Source organism: Rhipicephalus microplus, chromosome 3 (genome assembly GCF_043290135.1).
Source record: "Rhipicephalus microplus isolate Deutch F79 chromosome 3, USDA_Rmic, whole genome shotgun sequence".
In the NCBI taxonomy this organism is placed as follows: Eukaryota; Metazoa; Arthropoda; class Arachnida; order Ixodida; family Ixodidae; genus Rhipicephalus; species Rhipicephalus microplus.
This window is the reverse complement of record NC_134702.1, coordinates 109,543,082-109,563,024: the sequence shown is the minus strand read 5'-3', so window position 1 is coordinate 109,563,024 and position 19,943 is coordinate 109,543,082. Positions and strand designations below refer to the sequence as shown.

Below are 19,943 nucleotides of genomic sequence, written 5' to 3'. Positions count from 1 at the left end.
AAATTGCTCTGCTGCGTAGGTAACCATACTTCACATTTTCACAGTAAACTTTTTGTGCACATTACGCATTCTCTCACATTTGGTTTATTTACAATTTATGGATATTACAAGCACGCTATGAATACATTTTGATATGACCACCCGAAAAAATGTACTAACATGCTTTCACATACAACAGGTACTATATTAAAATGTCAAAAGGAAAGTATAAAAGCAAGCGCGTCCGTAGCAAGTACAGAAAGAATGCAACTTTACAAACAGTTTTATACACATAGATTGAAAGCAGAAGCCTAAAAACATACTTTCACACACTCTCTGAATTGAGAGTATCACCAACACAAAAATTACGGCTGCATTTATACACATTCGTTGCCAACGTCACAATTGCATGACTATAATGAAGTCTAGTATAAAACATACCATATTAATCTTAAAAGCTCTAAACAATCTAAAAATTATTCACAAAGATGTCTGAACACTGTGTTTAGGCCAAAGTTATGAATGGTAAAATAAATTGAGTTTTGCAACAATTGCAATTTTTTTTAAAAGAATGAAAAAAAAACCACCGAGTGGTCCATCTCTACCGTTTCCCCCGATCCTTTCCTAGCAGTCAAAGCTCCAGTCAATGGCAGAGTGACAGCACACTATAGGCGTCTTCTTTTCGGAAGAGGCTTCAGAGATGAGCATCCTTTTGTCGGTGAGCCCCGAATGTGAAGGCCAGAACTCTGTGGCACAGATTCAGCCAGCTTACGGAAGGTGGCTTGCAATAAGCCCCTAGCCTCCACCAGTGTTTGAACGTCATGGCAGCAGTAAAGGAGGGAACTGCACTTTTCCAATTCCTCGGTTATACTTTTGTGTAGCTCCGACACTGAGGGGGCTGCTGTCCCAGGAAGCATAGCAACCCCAGGCTGTAAAGGCACTTCACAAAAGCTGGTCTCATTGACAAAGGGAATGTCTGACTCTGATGCTGCTGTACCAAGATCCTGTGAAGACACTTCAGAAGGGCTGGGCTGATTGACAATGGGAATCTCGGAACTTGTTTCGGATTCTGCACAGCTTCAAGAGTAATTTGCGGTCGATTGAGGTAACTCTGCGGAAGAGAGGAAAAGCCCCACCTGTCGCTGTACTTAAAAACAACACAAAAGTGCTTGCATAAATACTTGTGCTTCCTGAAATCAGGGCAGTTACACGATGGCTTGGTGAAGTCGACAGTGTACAGATCATCATCACTTCTTTCAGAATGAACCGTAAACACACCTTCAACGGAGAGCTCTTCCATGTTTGTGGGGGTGCATTCCTCTGCATTAACGAGCCATCTCAGCATATGCTTAACGAAACCATGAGGCCGGTTGTGCAGGTATGCAGGAACATTTTCACTGTACTGTCTGTACGCTGATGACTGCCTCCTTGCTGCCTCATGGAATTTCGCTTCTTTGTCGGGAAGGTAGCCATGAACGACAGTCATGATCAGGGATGTTAACGACCGTTTCCCGCTGGAACTTTTCACGTACTGTGCCTTCAACACGCGGTTTTGGGCCTCAATGCCGTTATTTGTGGTCAACACAATGTCAAACTCCAGCCTGTAAGACATGACCCACAGCTCCTTTACTGACAGCCACACTTCTTCAAAGTAACTGCGGAATCTGTTGTTTTTCCAATACTCAGAGTCAACAAGGACTTCAACCGCCTTGTCAAAGTCATGCTGACTTGAAGCACTGGCTACGTGTTTCATGAGTCTCAGGGCCTCATCTGGATTGGATATGTTGTTTTACTTTCTGCGCAGCCACCTCTGCCATGCCTGTAGTCTATGGAAGTCACAGATGGAGATTTGACTCTCTGGAAACACTTGCTTGATGGTACTTATTTCTGCCTTGCTATAATCCACCATCCAGTATTGTGGGGACCAGTTGTCACACCACTGCTTAAAAACGTCTAAAGCCTCAGCAATACAGTGGGCCGTCTCGAACTGTATCATAAACACACCAGCTATTGTGTATCCCGACAATGTTTTCACGACAAGCAAGAAAAGTGGTAGGGCATAGTCACTCGTCTTGTGCGTTGCGTCCAGGCAAACTACTGAGCCTCCGTACTTTTTAAGCATGCTCCTCATGAATTTTGTTTGGAAGCAAAACAGCAACGTGTCTTCACACTCGCTGGCAACGCCCTCTTCCACGTTGTCCGAGTCGCTGCTACCCACGAAGCTGCGTGCTGCATACGGCCGATAGACAACGCAGGATTCGGGTTGCTCATCCCTGATCTTTTCAATTAGGATTCTAGCATTCTCTTGATCAACTGTGCTGAAGTGGTCTTTCTTAAGCACAGCTTGGATCTGGTTGCTGATGTCATGATGTGTTGGGAAAAAGGCCCTGCAGCTGCTATCAGGCTTCTCCTTGTTCGCAAAAAGTACGTCGTGCACATAATAGTGAAGGCACTTTTTCACATTTCATACAGAAGTAATGCTTTCTCTTGCCAACATCTGAATTCGCTCAGCAACGCTCTTGTCCATGTTTTGGCTGAAAGCTTCCATGTCCTCGAAACCATGGTTTTGATGGGAACTGCAGTCGGCAATCCTAACATATACCCGCGTCTCTATGGCCACAGTCTGCTGCTCTGCGTCAAGTGCCTCCTGCAGCTCCTTGGCCTCGTCGACTTTCAGACGACCTTCTCTTGTCTGGCCGCAAGGCTGGGGCACATCCACCTAGAAAGCAGGCACTGCTAAGTACACAGATCATATTTTATGGTTTCAAACAGTGCGAAAAGATGAGGGCGAAGTCAAGATGAGACATAAGACAGCGCTGAACTAACAGCTGGAAGTATATTTCCACTATTGCCAGTATGTATACATGTGGGAAATAGCAAAATAAGAGCGCAAAGCACAAAACACATACAGTCTTGGCTTAGATGCCGAGACTGTATGCATTGTGCTCATTTTATCTCTCACACTCTGTTTATCTTGCTATTTCCCACGTGTATACATACTGGCAATGGTGGAAATATAGAGCGCTGTCTTCTGTCTCATCTTGACTTTGCCCTCATCTTGTTGCGCTGCTTGAAACCGTAATGATCTTCAACCAACTGTGTTGTGTGGGATTGCACAATCATAAATGACATGATAAATGTCCCCAGAAATTATTCTGGAATTATTTTTTACTTGTCATTGCACATTACATACCTGGAAATCTGGGTACAACTCAATCCACTTCAAATTCATTGTTGCTGCGCACCCCTTCTTCTTTGTGCCTTGGAGGTTCACCCGCTTCTTCTCGTACACCTGCTTCTGCCAGTCAGTGGTACTTGAACTCTGTAAATGAAGTTAACAATATTTCTTTCTCGTGTAAACCTGTAGTAACTTAAAGTAAATCTTCTTTACACTGCCTACACACAATCTTTGAACTGGAAGACTGCTGGATATGAGCATGAGATTGAAACTTTTGAAAGGGCATCACCATGTAACATACCTGTTCTTTTTTTTTTCTGCTGAGTTTTCTTGTAGTACTCCGTTCCAAATATGCACACTTTGACGGTTTCCTTGACAACTCGGAATGGCACATTGTCCAGAGAGATTCGAGATCCGCAGTGAATCATGGAGAAGACGACATTGGCTGAAAATAAACAATAAAGATGATTTAATGAAGGCACCTAGTTTTATGCATGGCAGAGGGTAATATCAAATCTTGTTTTAGTTCTTGTGTAATGGCAGCAAAAAAACTTTAAGATGCGCTTGTGGCAAGAAATTCTTGCTTTTGTCAACCAGAATAATAAATATAGTTATCTTTATTATTATTAATAATTACCCAGACTTTATATGCGGTTTATAAGTTACAACTTACAAGCAGCACCAACACGTTACAGTTTGGTTGGGCCTTGGGATTTTAATATAATTGGGCAAAAAATCTCGACCCTTACCCTTCAGCTTCTCATATACAGCGTTCAACATCAGGCCCGCCTTGCTCTAGACGTCCAATTCACACTTCCTGGAGGACCACGGATGGCACGCATGGCCGTGTCACAATTAGCTTGCTAGCGCGGAGCTAATCATAACTAAAACCGAAAAATACAGTTCAGTTACAACTGAATAATTTGGGGCGCTAAGCAAAGGGGACCAACGAAACACGCAGACACAGACAAGGCGCCAATTATAGCTCCAATAACGTTTATAGAATCTCTGAAGATCGGGTCATGTCCCGGTAATCCGAACAATACTTCACTCACATCGAAATGAATCGGTTCCAGGGGAACTGTGAACCAGTAACGAAAACAATGATACCTAACCCTAACTTCAAAAAGGCGAAAACCAATAACCGCAACTGAGAAGAAGCCTGTCCTGCCGTGTCCCTAGCTGGTTTAAATTACTACTGCGTGTTTCAATGCTAGATCTACGCGCAGATCAATACATTAAGAAGCAATCGAGACATCCTCACATTTAGACGACTTGCTCAGGTCTCTTGATGGCATGAGGCGGCCAAGATCACGCTTCGGACGGAAGACGCCACCACCATTCCGCACGTCCGAGGAATCAGAGTGCTTGGCATGCACATCGACGCCGGCAACGGGAACCACACGGCCCTCAACAGGCTTCTGACGAAGATGGGGGTGGCGACCCGCCTCGTCAAGCAAATCTCCTCCAAACGGAACGGCATGAGAGAAGCCAACGTCCTGCGACTGCTGCAGTCGTTTGTGACGAGCCAGGTATGGTACGTCGGCACATTTCACGGATGGCTGCAGCACGAGCGGGACAAGATCAACGCAGCCATCAGGAAGGCCTACAAGTCCGCCCTGGGTCTTCTCGTAAGCACGAGCAACGACTCCCTTGCCCGGCTGGGGGTCCACAACACCCTAGAAGAGGTGAGCGAGGCCCAGCGCATGTCGCAGTTCGCCCGCCTGTCAACGACCACTGCCGGCAGAGAAATCCTCCGAAGAGTCGGCCTGCGCCCACCCAGAGCAGAGTCCTATCGAGACGAGGCTCCGGAGCGCACGGAGATCGAGACACCTTGTGGTCCTGCCGCTACCACGCAACTTCCACCCGCAACGCAACAAAGAGCGACGGGTCGCAAGGGCGAGAGCGCTGGCAGAGACTCACGCCAGGGACTTGACGGTGGTGTACGTAGACGCCGCCAAGCATCAATACCGACCGCACACCTACGTAGCAGTGGTTGTCCGAGCCACGGACGGCAAACTGCTTAACGCCTGCAGCGTCCGAGCAACGTCTGCGGAGGAAGCCACCATCGCCCTGGTGCTAAACGGCACTCCCGAAGTCACCACCATCCTGAGCGACTCCCGCACGGCCATGGCCAATTTCGGCCGCGGGAGCATCGGAACCCCAGCAGCAAGCCTGCTGCCGAGAAGCAAGTCGACCACGACACATCTACGGTAGTTCCCAGCTCACGTCGGAGCCATCCCGGGCGGAGTGGCCAACCGCAACGAAAGAGCGGACGCCGTCGCACGCGAGCTCGCGCACTATGCGCCCCCCCCCGCCCCTCGGACGCGGAAGAAGCCGTACCCCCGGACTCGGACCCACTACTCGACTACGGCAGCATCCTTCAGTGGTACCGAGAGGGCCGCCGAACGCTTCCCGGGCCTCACCCAAGGCTGGAGCGGCGCGAGGGGGTCCTCCTGAGACAACTACAGACCGGCACGGTGCTCACGCCCGCCCTGGCCCGACCCGTGTGCCCCGGACTCTACGAAAGTGCAAAGTGCAGTATCTGTGCGCGAGAACTGGCAACGCTGACACATGTGCTGTGGGGGTGTGACGCGTGTGCGGGGGGAGTGGTCACCGACGTACTACCACCGGACATTGTGAACCACATAGCCTCGCCCGATCACAAGGCGCAGCTTAACGCCATCCAGCGGCTTGACGCGGCCCTGGCTCGGCAAAAGCGAACGGAGCAAACTCCTAGTAGCTCGCGCTGGGCCTGCCGTCGTTGAGGTCTAAATAGACAGGAGGGTGCGGAACCCTGCACGGTGCTCTCACCCTCCCCACGCAGGACAGCCCAATAAAGTCTATTTCTCTCTCTCTTGATGTCCGCACAGCATACCTCTCGTTGACGGCAGCGAGGGACCTTTCAAAAAGCTTTAGCTCTTCGTCTGACTTCAGGTAGCCATGAGAGTAGCCGTCGTCATGACGTAATCCTTGGAGGTACTTTTCGATCACCTTCTGTCGGTCAGGAGGCTCGCTCATCGTTGCGTTCCGATTTTCCGGCCACTTAACAAGACAGTGCACACTTCTCGCTCACGTGGAGTGGTGGTGGTAGTGGTTAGAATGAAGAGGAAAAAGGCACCTAATTTCTGTCTGCCTTCAGGCGACACGGCACAGTGCCTTATAGGGGTGGGGGGAAGGAGGGATAAAAAGAATAGAAGGAAAATAGACGGAGAAGAAAACAGCCAAGCGAGATAAAAAAGAAGGAGATAGGAAAGTGCGGATCCGGTCGAAGCAGTCCAAGGGCGGGGCGCCACAATGCGCGAGCTGCACAGCGTCAGGAGACCGCAGAGGGCGAACCAGTCGGCGGGAGCTACGCTGACGGCGGATATCGCGAAGGCACAACCGCCCAGCTTGAAATCCTGCGAGCGAATCCGTGGAGTGCACGCAACCACAGCGACCACGTACCGCGCCGTCAAACGGAGAGAGAGAGAGACAGAGAAAAAAAAAGAAACTGGTGGCTACGTCATCGCGGCGAGGCCCCGCCCTGCACGGATTTGTTGTGAGAACAGTCGCGCCCTTCCCATGCTCGCTGAAGCTACAGTGCACTAGAGGGCTTTTAAAGCCCCCTCTAGTGCACTGTAGCTGAAGCAACACCATCTGGCTGAAGCGCGTGCGTTGCAACTCCCATAGACACTAGCGCCAGACTTCCCTCTAGTAAGTATTGTGGGAAACTCTATGCTCTTCTGATGGAACCATGGATGGATGGATGACTAGATGTGGCTGTACCCTTTCGATCGGGCGGCGGCTAACGTCACCTAGCCGTAATACTTAGTGAACTAACCATTAAATATATCTGTTTCTTTTTTTCCTTTAAATAGTGAGGTTGAGGATTCGTACTTTGCAGTGAAGGGTTTAATTTTCACTAGTGTCTTGACTTTAGCCACCAATCAGATAACCTCCTTCTACTTAAGGCTACCCGCTTAAAGTCTATTTTGCCCTCCCTGTCCCTAAACCCCAGTGCTTTGAAAAACTCTGCGCCATCATCCTGAACTATAGTGTGAAGCCCTTTACAGAACAGTATCAAGTGTTCGGCAGTTTCTTCTTCCTCTCCACAGGCACTGCATACTGTGCCTACCCTTTCGTATTTGGTCCGATATGTCTTGGTTCGCAATACTCCTGTCCTGGCCTCAAACAGTAGAGAACTACCCCGAGTATTATCATAGATCCTTTCCTTGGCAAATTCCTGCTTGAAAGTTCGATAGATCTCTAGTGCGGACTTCTTAATCATGCCAATTCTCCACATGTCAGTCTCCATTTCCTTCACTTTCTTCTTAACTGATAGTTCGTTTTGGTTTGGCCACCTGCTGTTTTCTAAGTATTTACCAGTCAATTGCCTGGTTCGCTTCCTCCGTTTTGTATCGACATTCTTCATGTGCAAGTAGCTGAAAAACTTCCTAGCCCAACGCTCCTCCCCCATTTCTCTCAATCGCTTCTCAAATTTTATCTTGCTGCTAGCTTCCCTGCCCTCAAATTATGTCCATTCCATATCACTTTGCACTCCCTGATTTGGTGTATTCCCGTGAGCTCCTAAAGAAAGCCTACCTATTCCACGTTGCTTAATTTCTAATCTTGCTTGAACTTCTAATCTCATGCACAAGACCGCATTGCCGAACGTCAGCCCAGGAACCATGACCCCTTTCCATATTCCTCTCACAACATCATACCTATTGTAATTCCACAGTGCCCTCTTTTTCATCACTGCTGCATTCCTGTTAGCTTTAGTCGTCACATATATTTCGTGTTGCCTTAGGTACTCGGTCCCATTGCTTATCCATACGCCCAGATATTTGTATTTATCTGTTATCTCCAGCGTGACTTCCTGTACTCTAAGCTCACTACCTTCGTTATCATTAAAAATCATGACTGCTGATTTTTCCTTACTGAATCTAAAATCTAACCTATCTCCCTCATTACCGCAGATGTCCATCAATCTCTGCGACTCTTCCTTGTTGTCGGCCATTAGCGATATATCATCTGCGTACATCAATGCTGGTAGTGCCTGATCAATGAGTTTTCCTTGTTTGACTAAAGAGAGGTTAAGGCCAACTCCACTTCCCTCTAATTTGGCCTCTCATTCTTGTAGGTACATCATGAATAACAAGGGTGACAGTGGACACCCCTGCCTAAGTCCCCGTTTCACCTCTGTGGGCTTGGATACCTGTTTTTCCCACTTTATAGCTACCTTAATACTTTTATAGATTTCCTTTAAAAGATTAGTGACTCCATCTTTCACACCCAGTGTGTCTAGTATTCCCCACAAGTCCTCTTGAACCACACTATCGTACACTACCTTGATATCCAAAAATGCTAGCCACAGGGGCCTGAGTTGCTTTTCTGCTATTTCGATGCACTGCGTCAGTGAGAACAGATTGTCTTCCAACCTACTGTGTTTCCGAAACCCATTATGCAGTTCCCCCCCCCCCTCATCCTCTATCTATGCCTGCTGTCTTTCCTTTAAAATCAGCATCGCCAGCCTGTAGACCACTGATGCCCCTGTTATTGGACAGTAGTTGTTTATGTCATCTTTGTCCCCCTTTCCTTTATAAATCATGCTCATCCTGCTAAGTTTCCATCCATCAGGGACTTTACCATCGATTATAGTTCTACTCACTGCCTCTCTCAAAGTCTGTTTAGACTTCGGACCCAATGTCTTTATCAGCGTAATTGGAATGCCATCTGGGCCTGTTGATGTACTACTTGAAACCCTCTTCTCAGCCCTTTCCCATTCTCGTTGTGAAAATGGAGCCATTGTGCCACTTGATCCATCTCTGTCTATTGTGGTGCATAAGGCACTTTGTTGAAATTTTTCTGTCACCCTTCTTCTTATATATTCAATAGCTTCGTCCCCTTCTAGCCTAGCACCTTGAGTTGTAGTAATAAACCTCTGCTATAGATTTGTTTCATTTCTTAGGGAGTTTAAATGGTTCCAAAATTTCGCAGCTGCCTTTCTGTCCTTTTTATGTACTTCTGCCAGCCACTGAGCACCCTTTCTTCTAATCTTTTCATTGATCAGGAGGTATGCTTCCCTTCTAGAGCTTAGAAAGATTTCCCATTTTCTTTCAACATCATCTGTCGGTTCACCCCGTTGCTTAGCATGTCTGTGTTTCCTAGAGGCTTTCTAACGTTTTGCTATGGCTCTCTTAACTTCCTCATCCCACCAACTTTTGGGTTTGTCTCTTCTTTTTCGGGGTGATTTCTCACGTGCCTTAGCAAACTCCAGCCCAAACAGTCTAATTAGATTTGTGTACGTCCACACAGTTTTATTATCATCAGTGATTACTTTCTCAATTTCTTTAGTAGCAATTTCTATTTGCCTTTCTGAATGAAAATTTTCCTGTAGTTGCTCATCTTGTCTCCTTCCAACTTTCGCTGCTCTTCCAAAACTTAGCTTGATACGTTTGTCATCACTACCCAGACTTCTGGAGCCACCTTCATCTATGTGCATTCCCCTGAGCTTATCATACATCCTATGTGACATCAGTGCGTGATCTATCGTTGACTGCAGCCTTCCTACCTCCCATGTTATTTGCCCTTCACACTTCTCGGTACTGTTGCAAATTATCAAATCATGCCTTTCACACATATCCATGATCATTTTGCCTGTTGAGTCAGTATACCCATCTATATCTTCTATGTGCGCATTCATATCTCCTAGTATAATTATCTCGCACTCTCCTCCTAATTCCTCAATGTCCTTTTATATACACTCCACTATTGCCTGGTTTTCCTCTCTGGCCTTTGCTACCCTCCACAAGTACACCAAACCAAAGAGTGTCATCTGCCCAGCTACTTTCCCTCTTCACCATAAATGTTCCACGCATCCCTGCTTTACTCTTTGCCAACCCACGCTCTTATGTATAAATGCACCAATTCCACCCCCCTTTTTCCTGCCTTCTGTTCTATTGCAATATTCCCATACGTAGTCCGGATTGCAGGGTGGTTGCTCCATGTCCCGAAGATATGTCTCCACAACCCCATATACCATCAGCTCCTCCTGCCTCAACTGCTCTTCTATCTCTTCCAACTTTAACCTATTCCTGCCACCCTGCATGCTAATATAGCCTACGTCTGACTTAGCTCGGCCCTTGGAGCATGCCATGGCAACGCCCCCTAGATTTCTTGTGCCTGCTAGATGAGCGCGAAACGCCGGCCATCTATAGTGGCGCTGCCTACGTAGGAATAAGAGTCTTTGTACTTGGCCTTTGAGATTGGCAATGTCGGCGTTTGCTACTATTTTCAGAGGATGCCATGTATTAAAAAACTTGCTTGCTGAACAACAGCGTCACTTATTTAGGGTTAATTATAATTACTTTTACGTTTTTATTTAATTTTTACGTTATTTTTGTTGCATATAAGTTCCAAAAACGTAAAAACTTATTTGAAGACATTCCTACTTGAGTGGCGCCATCACTGTAGTTCCGACGACAGCCGCTTCCCAAATGACCGCCGATAATCCGGCAGGCACAGGAAATCTAGGAGGCGTTGGCCATGGCAACGCTATGCAACGCTTCCTTTATTAGGATGCCTGACAAATGGCTCTTGTTGCTAGCGGAGTCATCCTAACACCAATATCTGGGGCCACTTCTAGTTTAGCCAGTCTCCAAAAGACTCGCTCGCTGGATTCCGTGCCGACCGGTTGTGCCCTCGCGATCTCCGACGTCAGCTTAGCTCTGGCCGACAGGGCTGGCCCTACGTCATCTCCTGACGTCGATCTTCGACGACAGCGTAGCTCTGACCTACTGGACTTGCCCTACGCCATCTCCTGACGCCGACAAGAGCTCTCGCAAGTGGTGCCCCGTCCTCGGACTCCTGTGACCGTGTTTCCATCTTCATTTCCTATCTCTCCTATCCCCTCTATATATCCTCGCTCGCTGGCTTAGCGCATCTCTCTTTCTCTCTCTCTACACCTTTATCCCTATCCTTTTAATCCCTCCTCCCCCCCATCCCTTGTGAGCTACTGTTGAGGTGTCGCACCCTGATGTAGACAGTTACGGGGCTCACTTTTCTCTTCTTTTCCATCTTATAACCACTTCAGTCTCCAAGAGGTCGACCCTGAGATAGATGTAGCTTCGATTGAACTCCACCAATAAGTCGATAGACTCACCCCAGAGTTACCTGCAAAGTGTAGCGCATTTGACCTGTCTCACCACAGTCTTAACTGGTGGTTCATTACTGCCAGTTTCCTGGACGCCAGGTGTGCTACATTCATGTATCGCCTGGCCAGAGGGCGCCTGGGGACTCGCTCTCTGGATTTCGTGCCGACGGGTTGTGCCCCCGCGATCTCCGACGACTGCGCAGCTCTGGCCGAGTGGCTCGCCCTACGCCGTCTCCTGCCGACGACATGAGCTCTCGTTGAGGGGTGCCCCGTCGTCGGACTCCTGCGACCGTGTCCAACTTTCCTATCTTCTCCTTGCTTCTGTGTGTCGCTGGCCCTGCGCCACGCTCTCTCCTTCCCCTCTCTATCTCTATACCTTCATATCCTTGTAATCCCTCCTTACCCCCATCCCTCATGAGCTTCTGTTGAGGTTTCGCACTCTGATGCAGACAGTTACGGGGATCATTTTTATCCTCTTTTCTCTTTTAAGAATCGCATAAGAAAGAGGGTGCCTGCCCAGAAAGTTCAGGCCCTTCACGAGAATTCCTCAATGAGGAACTTGCCCCTTTTGTGGCAGTATGAAGGATCTGGTTCACATGTTCTCTCAGTGTGCACTACCAGCCGCGCTCCATCGAAGGATAGCTAGCTTGTTTGGCCATCCCGGTGTTCCTTTCAACACCGGATCGTTTTCTGCATCCCCTGCTGGGACAAGCATTTAAGCAGTACGTGCTTCTGCTTGTTGAGTGCTCCTACCAAGTGTGGGTGGCACGTTGTTGTGCCGTCTTTGGTGGGAAACGACTCGGACGTAACGAAGTACTTGCAAAAGTACGGAAGGAGGTCTGGTTTGTTCTTCACCGGGAGTGGCAGCGCTTAGGTGCAAAGAAGTTTTATGAGATGTGGCACCATCCAGCAGTGATTTTTAGTGAGTCAGGAGGGCAGATAACCATCAATTTTTAATTATGGCGTTCTCGTGAGCCGGTCGCCCCCGAGTTTAGTTTGTGTGGTTGCTCGCCCGAGCTTTGCATGTGCTACGGTGATCTTGTCGGCTTGTCGGGCTTTACCCGCAAGGTCCGTCTTGGCCCCTCCTCCGTGCCCTGTGACTCTACTCGCCGAGGCGGAGGGTGGTTCACTTCTTCGCGAAGGACTAAGCCGGCTCTCAGCCATGCTGGTCTCCCAGGGTGCGTTTGGTTAGCGTGCAGCGACATTGGCCTCTGCACCCACCAGTAGTCCCGTAGTCCGTAAGGGATGGATTGTGTCTCACTGCGCCCTAGTGGTAAGGAGACGGACCGTGACCACAAAGCGCTGAACGATAGCCCATCCGTGCTGAGGGGACGTCGTAAGCTCTCAGCCGCGCGACAGTGTGAGGGTACGTGCGCTTTGGGTTAGGTGACTGAAGTTACCACGCCGAAGGGCAGTCTCGTAGCCACGTGTTTGGGTACGTCCGCTTCGCGTGCGTTGCCGAAAGTCGCTGTGCCGAAGGGTAGCCCCTCTGTTGAGTGTCACTGGGCCTTAGCGGTCAGAAGACGGGCCATGACCGCAGCGCGCCCCACGGGCTGCGATAGCCCACCTTGCCAGAGTACGTTCGATTTGTGCATCGCGACCGAGTTGCTTCGCCGAGGTGTACTCCCTTTGATTGGTCTCCCTGGCTTGTACGCCGGGAGACCAATCAGGCAGGCCACGTTTGTTTGGCACCTGGCGCCGAGTGGTGGCCTTTGTCAGGGGATGGCCGTGTGCCCGAAAGAAAACTCCCTTTTCACACGACCCTGGGGGGGGGGGGGAGTGGCGGGACAGACGTACGGATTATGATGGATTGATGAGTTACGTGAGACTCTGGGACAAAGCTCTCCGCGCCGCTTCTTCTTCCTATGTGACAACGGTACTATTATCAAGACGTTTTTTTACTTGTGGCCTCTAGGGGCGCGTCAGTCGAGAGTTATTCGAAATGTGCAACTATACACGACTATTTCGGAGGCTATGCAAAATGTCGAGTTGTTGCATCATCCGCATGAAGGGACGCTAAAGAACGACAGTAATCGAAAATGAATGAGGGAAAAGGTGTGGCAGCTGTTTTTGTTCTCACGTGACATGCATCTAAGTAGAGGAGGCGTTTGCCATGGAGGAAGAAAACAACTGTCCGGAAGTAGTACATTCTACCGGAAGTTTCTTTAGGTGACGTTGCTCCTCCATGAGTGGAGGTCGTGATAGGATATGAGGCCGCGAGCGTGCAAACTTTTTCCCGCTTTGCTTTTACTATAAAAATCTGATGTCATGAGGCACCCGCAAGTCGGTATATACCTTCGATTAACGTTACTAGGATCCTTCGACCATCTTTGAGCTTGATGAGCCGATACAGGCGCTGGTCGATCATTCGAACTGGTGCGCATTGCACAATTACTTAACGCACTGTAATAATTAGCGATCGAAACTAAACATCGCTCATCAATTTTTATTAAGACTTCACGTACAAGCAGCAAGTGACTGATAGTAGTCATGGTTACTGGAACGCCGACGTATTTACATGTGTCTCGAAACTTCCAACGTTCCCAGTTGTAATAGGCATTCGCATGCTGCGAATTTTTATTCCGCAGCTAATGGAAGTCGTTTGTGTTTGGTGAGACGAATGCTGTTTTAGTACCACTTTCTGTTCTCCCGTCAAGTTTAAACGGTTCAATGCCCCTTTGAACTAAACTAGACTAGTAAACACGATTGCAAAGACTGCAGGTTTCAAGTAGGCAAAGCTAGCATTCTAAACTTATGCCAGCCAGGAAGTGCGGTAAGACTAGTTTTCTTAGATCTAAAATTGAGGGAATATGGGAATTTATCAACCACTCCCTGCACAACTAAAGAAACAGTCACACAACTCATGCATGCGGCGCGTCGCACATTAGTGCCGTGAGCATGGGCCTTCGAGAAAGAAGTGTCACGGAGTTCGAAAATTCTGCTTCACATGAGCTCCATTCAATTCACCCGGCACTTTCAGAACTATTTCATGGTGGTGCCATCTGAGTGTTGTTTTCGTGCAGGTGACGTTTGAGCAAGCCAAGCAAGTGCAGCTGCGTCGAGACGCGGAAATGAATATCAGAGTGCAAGCCCTATGGTATACTCGTCGGCTGTCTCGACGGTTGTGTAGGCTGTGATTCGTAAAAGACGGCACCGCTTACGTTGTTTAGCATGTGTCTACCGGAAAATGTTCACAGTCGTACTTAATGCACGTCGCTAAAACAGACACGAATGCAATTGGCTATGTCGTCTGCTGCAGCCATCTTGTGCTGCACAGACTCCGCTCTATACCTAGCGAGCAGGTGCAGAGAATTCATGAACTACCCTTGCATGACAGTCGCACTTTTTTGAAACGAATACTGTGGTGCCGCTTCCGCCATGTTGAACTCGTGAAACGAATGCCGAAGTGCAGCGCCTCCGTGCACCGGTTCAGGAAGTGCAGGTGAAACGCGGAGACCCTTTTAAACTCGTATGTAGGACATATACGTACTTTCACTCGTACGTGCGGTCGTCCTTGCAGTTTATGCAGAACCTCACAGCGATGGCAGAAATGCGCCGTAATCGAGTGGTAATATATGTCATCGCAATATTATTCTATGTGCCGATAAATCGCCGCTGTGAATTGTGGTTTAGTGAGTTGTCTTGTGGAAGGAGAATGGCAGGGAGGGGAGGGGGAACGGTTAACAGCGATTTCATATGCGCCCGATAAGTGCTTCAAATTATGCCTTGTCAGAGCCATTCTTGTCAGTAAAAAACTGACACACGCTCGATCATGTAAGGCCGCAATGTAAAGCGACTCGGATGTATGGTAATAGTTAAATAATTTGAAAGTATACGGGGTATTTTAAATTGACGTTATAGACGTCCGGAATGTCTCACTAGGTAAACTAGATCTTTATATATATATATATATATATATATATATATATATATATATATATATATATATATATATATATATATATATATATATATATATATATATATATATATATATATAATAAGTGAAAGAAGTGTATACCTAAGGGCTCGTTTTTCCGTGTTCTGACCCAATAATAATGAGATCTAACAGACAATAATGCCAAGGAATGTATAGGGGAAGCTATTAGAACAAATGTAATGTAAATTAGAAGAAACAAAAGTGGGTGAAAAAATAACCAGCCGTGAGCAGGAATCGAACACCTACGACCTTCAAATAACGCGTTCGATGCTCTAACCACTGAGTTATCACAGCGGCCACACAAACACATATATATATATATATATATATATATATATATATATATATATATATATATATATATATATATATATATATATATATATATATATATATATATATATATATATATATATATATATATATATATATATATCGCAAATGGCAGTCTGGCACTCCATCACTCTGGGAAAAATTTCTTTGAGGCACGCTGCAGTGGACACCTGACAAAGTGTTATCGAATGAACGAAGAGAATTTTCGAGGGCTAGTTTCTTTGAAGAAATGAAAACCAGCATATAATGTGTGTCCACCAGTACGCGTGTGTACTGGTGGACCAAAACGACGATAAGGGGATTTGGCGGACACCAGGTAGTGGAGCTCTGGCTGATCGAAGAAAAAGAAGGCGATCTTGCTGTTCGGCTGCTGAGTGTCGCCGTGTCAACGTTTATCTGCCTTTGGTTCGCGCTGTACCGCGACACTGGTAAAAGTGCTGAGGCGCAACCCTACCTAATGCTCCATACTCCCACTGGGAGCCGTTCATCTAGCTCGGACGCATTGTCAACCATTGCAACTCCCGTGCACCGGTTCAGTCGGCGGCTGATAGGCCTCGCTCCAGAGTTCACTCCTTCCACGGAACCTCGAAAGTGCCGATTACCTCTCCAAATGGCCAACGCCAGTCCGCAACCGGCGCCACAAGGCCCCCCGCCAACACAGCCTTCACAGGTAACCATCTTTCAACCGCTGGTTCCCGATCACTTTAGTGGCGGCGCCCATGAAGACGTGGACGACTGGCTTGAGCACTATGAGCGTGTCGCCAAGATTAATCTGTGGCCTGAACAAGAAAAACTCTCACGCGCCTATTTCTACCTTGACGGCGGTGTGAAAATTGGGTATGAGAACAGAGAAGGCAGTCTGTTAACTTGGGGCGACTTCCGACAACAGCTTGTCGATACGTTCACCAATGTCGATCGACGCGACCGTGCGCAGCAGCTGTTGGAGCTACGGGTGTGACGAGCACCGTCTCATGAGCTATGCCGATGCTCTGCGACGTTCACCATCTGGTACATCACCGCCATATCACCCAGTGCCGACGGCCCCTTGGTCACCACCGCAAGAGCAGGCCCTGAGCCGACTGCCAAGCCAACCAACGTACCACCAGGCGTCCACAGCAGCACCATGGACATCGTCGCAAGAAGGGAGGTTCAGACGTCAACCGCTCCGAAGAACAGAAGCATGGCGCAGAATCGATCGACGTCCACTGTGCTTTAACTGCGGAGGTGCAGGTCATATTGCCCGTCATTGCTGGCACCGCAGTGATTCGTTCCGCCCTTTTCGAACATGGTCTGACGATCGACGTGCGAACTAAGAATACATACCACGCCGGGAGGACGCCTCTTTCTATGGAGCCCGTTCTCACTTTTACGAATACCGTACTTCTGACGAGGAGGCAATACCTACCCGCCAGCCAGGTTTGGGACGTCAATCCCGCTCTCATTCTCCCGCTCATTCACCTTCGTCACACCGACGTACCACCGCGAACCTTAACGCAAGAAGGTCACCCAGCCCGCGAGGCGGAAACTGAGGGCGGTGACCTCCGGGGGTAAGGTTGCAGGCCATGAAGATGATGACGAAAAGCCCCCATTACACGACGCTGTAAATCCGACAAGACGTGAGAGCGACGACATTGTGACCGCCCACCTGAGTGTTTTTCTTGACGGCCAGAAAGTAACAGCCTTAATCGACACCGGTGCCAACTTTTCTATTATCAGTCAGGACCTCGCCAGCCGCCTCAAGAAAGTGAAGACGCTGTGGGCAGGCCCTCAAATAAGGACGGCAGGTGGTCAGTTACTGATGCCCTCTGGAAGATGCACAGCGAGAATTGACATATGAGGTTCTTCTTTCGTTGCGTCGTTCGTCGTTCTCGCCGCATGCTGCAAGGATCTAATTATTGGTATGGACTTCTTACGAGAGTACGGCGCCGTCATCAATATCGCACACAGTTTGATTACAATCCACAGCAGTTCGGGCGCACCTGATTGTACACAGGCGCGACCAAACCAACTGCGTCTAACTGATGACGATGTGGTTCGCCCTCCTCGGTCATGCACGCTTGTTTCTGTGGCAGCCGCTGTCCAGTTTGACGACGAAGGAGTAGCAGACCGAATAACTTCGCTCGTCCTCACACACGGCATTTCTGTCGCAAAAGGTATCGTCAGTGTCGCCGCTGGACGCACGGACTTGCTTCTGACAAATTTCAGTGATGAGCGCCGGCACCTTCCAAAAGGCATGGCCGTCGCTTACTTCGACGATATCACAGACGCAGAAGGCTGCTTGGCAGTAGTCGACGAGGCGCCAATTAAAACTTGATTCAACACCAGTTCTCGACGTTAGCACTACTGTGCCTAAGAACGAGCGAAAGAGGCTTCTTGAGCTACTGGCCGAATTCAAAGACTGCTTTTCTACAACATCAAGAGTTGGCCGCACGCCTCTAACCGAGCATCGGATAAATACCGAGGACATGGCGAGACCAATTCACCAAACCCCTATCGCGTGGCTGCAAAGGAACGCGAAGTGATACAAGAGCAAGTCGACAAAATGCTAGAAGATGACGTCATTCAGCCCCCAAAAAGCCCATGTGCATCACCTGCAGTCCTCGTTAAAAAAAAAGACGGCAGCCTGCGCTTCTGTGTAGATTACCGAAAACTCAATCAGGTTACAAAGAGAGATGTGTATCCACTTCCTCGTATAGCTGACTCTCTCGACAGACTTCGACATGCTCGTTACTTTTCATCGATGGACTTAAGGAGTGGGTACTGGCAAATCGAGGTAGACCCAAGAGACCGCGAGAAGACTGCTTTTGTGACACTAGATGGCTTATATGAATTTAAAGCCTTGCCCTTTGGTTTATGTTCAGCGCCTGCTACCTTTCAAAGACTTATGGATACCGTACTTTCTGGGTTGAAGTGGAAAACCTGCTTGGTCTACCTTGATGATGTCGTAGTTTTCGCCGCAACATTTGACCAGCACCTTAAAAGACTTGAGGCAGTTTTACAAGCCATACGGTCTGCGGGCTTGACGTTGAAGCCTGAAAAGTGCCACTTTTGCTATGAAGAGCTGCAATTTCTTGGCCACGTTGTCAGTCATGCAGGCGTTCGTCCTGATCCTGAAAAGATCGCAGCTGTTGCGCAGTTCCCGGTGCCTACTGATAAGAAGGCTGTCCGACGATTTCTCGGACTCTGTGCGTATTATAGGCGATTCTTCGCAGACTTCGCACGCATCGCATCCCGTTAACCCACCTCACGAGAGAAGACGTTGCTTTCCAATGGAGCTACGAAGAGGAAGCTGCTTTTAAGAACCTCCGCCAGCGACTACGGACGCATCCAGTGCTTGCCCACTTTGATGAGAAAGCCCCAACGATGCAACACACTGATGCCAGCAATATTGGTTTGGGAGCTGTGCTTAATTGTGCAGCTGCAAGAGGGCACAGAAAGAGTAATCGCCTATGCAAGCCGAACACTAACACGCGCCGAGACTAATTACTCCACGACTGAGAAAGAATGCTTGCCGTGGTATGGGCGGTCACAAAATTTCACCCGTATTTATACGGCCGCCCTTTCAAAGTCATCAGCGACCACCATTCACTATGTTGGTTGACAAATCTTAAAGATCCTACCGGGAGATTAGCGCGTTGGAGTCTCAGGCTGCAGGAGTACGACATGACTGTCGTACACAAGTCAGGGAACCTCCACATGGACGCCGACTGTCTATCCCGCTCACCCATTGAATCGGCAACTCTATCCTATCCGATGAGGAGGAAACAGCATTTCTCGGTGTGCTTGACTCAACCGCTATTGCACAGCAACAACGTGGCGACCCTGAGTTACTTGCCCTAATTAATTATCTGCAGGGAAGATCTCAGAAGGCACCAACTGTTTTCGTAAGAGCACTCTCATCATTTTGCTAGCGGGGCGGAGTACTATACAAAAGAAACTTCTCTTCGACAGGATCTGCGTATTTGCTCGTCATTCCAGCAGCCCTTCACTCCGAAGTACTCGAAGCATGCCACAACGAGGTGACTTCAGGCCACTTAGGTTACACAAAAACGTTGGCCAGAGTACGGCAGCGCTCCTTCTGGCCAAGACTGACCATAGCCGTAAAACACCATGTTCGCACTTGCCTCGACTGCCAGCGACGGAAGTCACCGCCGACTAAACCAGCTGGCCTCCTGCACCCCGTGCAGGTCCCAAGAACACCATTCGACCAGATTGGCATGGATATTTTGGGCCAACTTCCTACTTCTACTGCTGGGAACCGCTGGGTTATTGTAGCGACTGATTACCTTACCCGTTATGCGGAAACAAATGCTATCCAGATAGGTACAGCAGCGGAGGTGGCACAATGTTTCATCGAAAACGTTGTCCTGCGGCAT

General features: G+C 48.5%; 1 protein-coding gene across 1 annotated transcript in view; it reads right to left on the bottom strand.

Annotated features, from left to right (window-relative positions):
* Positions 1–41: 41 nt before the first annotated feature.
* The window catches only part of LOC142803871 (uncharacterized), a 28,061-nt gene continuing 8,159 nt past the window's right edge, over positions 42–19,943 (bottom strand). The window contains exons 2-4 of the mRNA XM_075890132.1: positions 3,459–3,602; positions 3,173–3,301; positions 42–2,698 (exon numbers count right to left, since the gene is read on the bottom strand). Of these exons, the coding sequence (XP_075746247.1) occupies positions 2,444–2,698; positions 3,173–3,301; positions 3,459–3,551 (477 nt within the window). The 5' untranslated portion in view covers positions 3,552–3,602 and the 3' untranslated portion in view covers positions 42–2,443. The remainder of the gene's footprint in view (positions 2,699–3,172; positions 3,302–3,458; positions 3,603–19,943) is intronic.